This window comes from Octopus bimaculoides, chromosome 18 (assembly GCF_001194135.2).
Source record: "Octopus bimaculoides isolate UCB-OBI-ISO-001 chromosome 18, ASM119413v2, whole genome shotgun sequence".
NCBI lineage: Eukaryota > Metazoa > Mollusca > Cephalopoda > Octopoda > Octopodidae > Octopus > Octopus bimaculoides.
Window position 1 is genome coordinate 1,569,012 of NC_068998.1, and position 1,742 is coordinate 1,570,753.

The 1,742-nt window shown below is 41.3% G+C and overlaps 1 protein-coding gene across 1 annotated transcript in view; it reads right to left on the bottom strand.

The window, feature by feature from the left end:
• The window catches only part of LOC128249915 (uncharacterized), a 49,647-nt gene extending 48,217 nt beyond the window's left edge, over positions 1 to 1,430 (bottom strand). The window contains exon 1 of the mRNA XM_052974505.1: positions 1,362 to 1,430. Coding sequence (XP_052830465.1) covers positions 1,362 to 1,430 — 69 coding nt within the window. The remainder of the gene's footprint in view (positions 1 to 1,361) is intronic.
• Positions 1,431 to 1,742: the final 312 nt, after the last annotated feature.

Here is a 1,742-nt window from a genome sequence, read left to right on the forward strand (position 1 = left end):
TGTGTGTGTGTGTGTGTGTGTGTGTGTGTGTGTGTGTGTGTGTGTGTGTGTGTATGTGTGTGTGTGCGTGTGAGCCTTTATGTGCGTGCGTGTGTGTCTGTGTATACATATAATTTACGAACACGTATGTGCAGGCAGAATATATGTACGTATATATATATATATAGATATGTGTGTGTGTGTGTGTGTGTGTGTGTGTACATATATATGATACACACACACACGCGCACACACACACGCACGTACACATTTATCTATCACTTGCTTTCTCTGTGTGTATGTGTGTGTGCGTGAGTGTATTTTGCACATAACCTTATAACCCCGACGCAATTTCCTGAGTAACCCCACGACATTTTAATTTTATTATTCGGTTTTTAAACTTTATTTGATCTTATCGTACCCCATGTCTATCTGGACGACCCATGGCCCGGGGCTAGGGAATAGGCAATGGGTGGAGGAAGATAATGTGGTTGAAAAATGTGGTTTCGTGAAGATTAACAAACGAACATGTAAGGATGAGTGGTGATAACCAGGACTAAAGAGTGGTGGATTGGTTTGAGGTTGCGACACAGATCATGTGAGGAGGTGTAGGTTAGGTGTAGTGAAGCTAGAACGGAAGAGAAATTGAAGTGTTTGAGTGTAGTAAATAGATAATGTGTACGTATAGGTGGTGGAGGTGTAGAGCAATGTTTATGTGGAAAAGACATAAGTGTAATGGACGTGATGGCGTTTGTTGAAATGTGAGGGTTTCGTTTCGAAGAGGCAGGGTCTTGTTGCTCATGGAAACACTTGTTGGAAGTCACGTATGGCAACATCGGTTTCTTCAGGCTTGTGGATCGTTACCTCAATCTTCCTATTTGTACCATGCCGCTTGCGATATTGTATAAAACGATGGAATTCCGATTTTTCGCTTGCATCGTGACGAACAAGAAAATTTTCGGTTAAACACGACGAAATTCAAAATTCGCAAAATAATTCTCTCTTCAAAAAAAAAAATATGAAAGAAAAGAAAAAACATTCAAGACACTGATACAAATGACCTCACGTGTATTCACTCACACACACACACACACACACACACACACACACACACACACACTCACAAACTTAGCCATCTCAAGCAATAACTATTTCCCACGCACGTACTCATTGCTACACGCACACATACAAATACACATACATACATACATACATACATACATACATACATACATACATACATACATACATACATACAGGTTTCTAGCTCTTTAGCCGTTGTCAATTCGGTCAATGTTGTTGACCGTTTTTAGTCAAAGATACAGCTTTAATCCTGCTTAGAGTTAACCCCGTTTCGGTATTTCCTCATGATAACTACAAACGTATATGAGGTCCGTGTTGCTCTTTCCAGGAAACCTTTTGACCACATAGCTGCTATTTCTTTGGTTCATCGCGTCTCTCTCTCCCTCTCTCTCTCTCTCTCTCTCTCTCTCTCTCTCTCTCTCTCTCTCTCTCTCTCTCTCTCTCTCTCTCTCTCTCTCTCTCTCTCTCTCTCTCTCTCTCTTTGCTTCACACTACAAACACGACATGGCTGTCCACTGTAGTATTGACCACATAGCTGCTATTTCTTTGGTTCAGAACACATCTGTGTTTCATACTCCAAACAAACACAGAGCCATTGTTGCTGTTTTTAGCAAACCTTTTGACCAGATTGCTGTTCTGTCATTGGCTCATCGCGTCTCTCTCTCTCTCTCTCTCTCTCT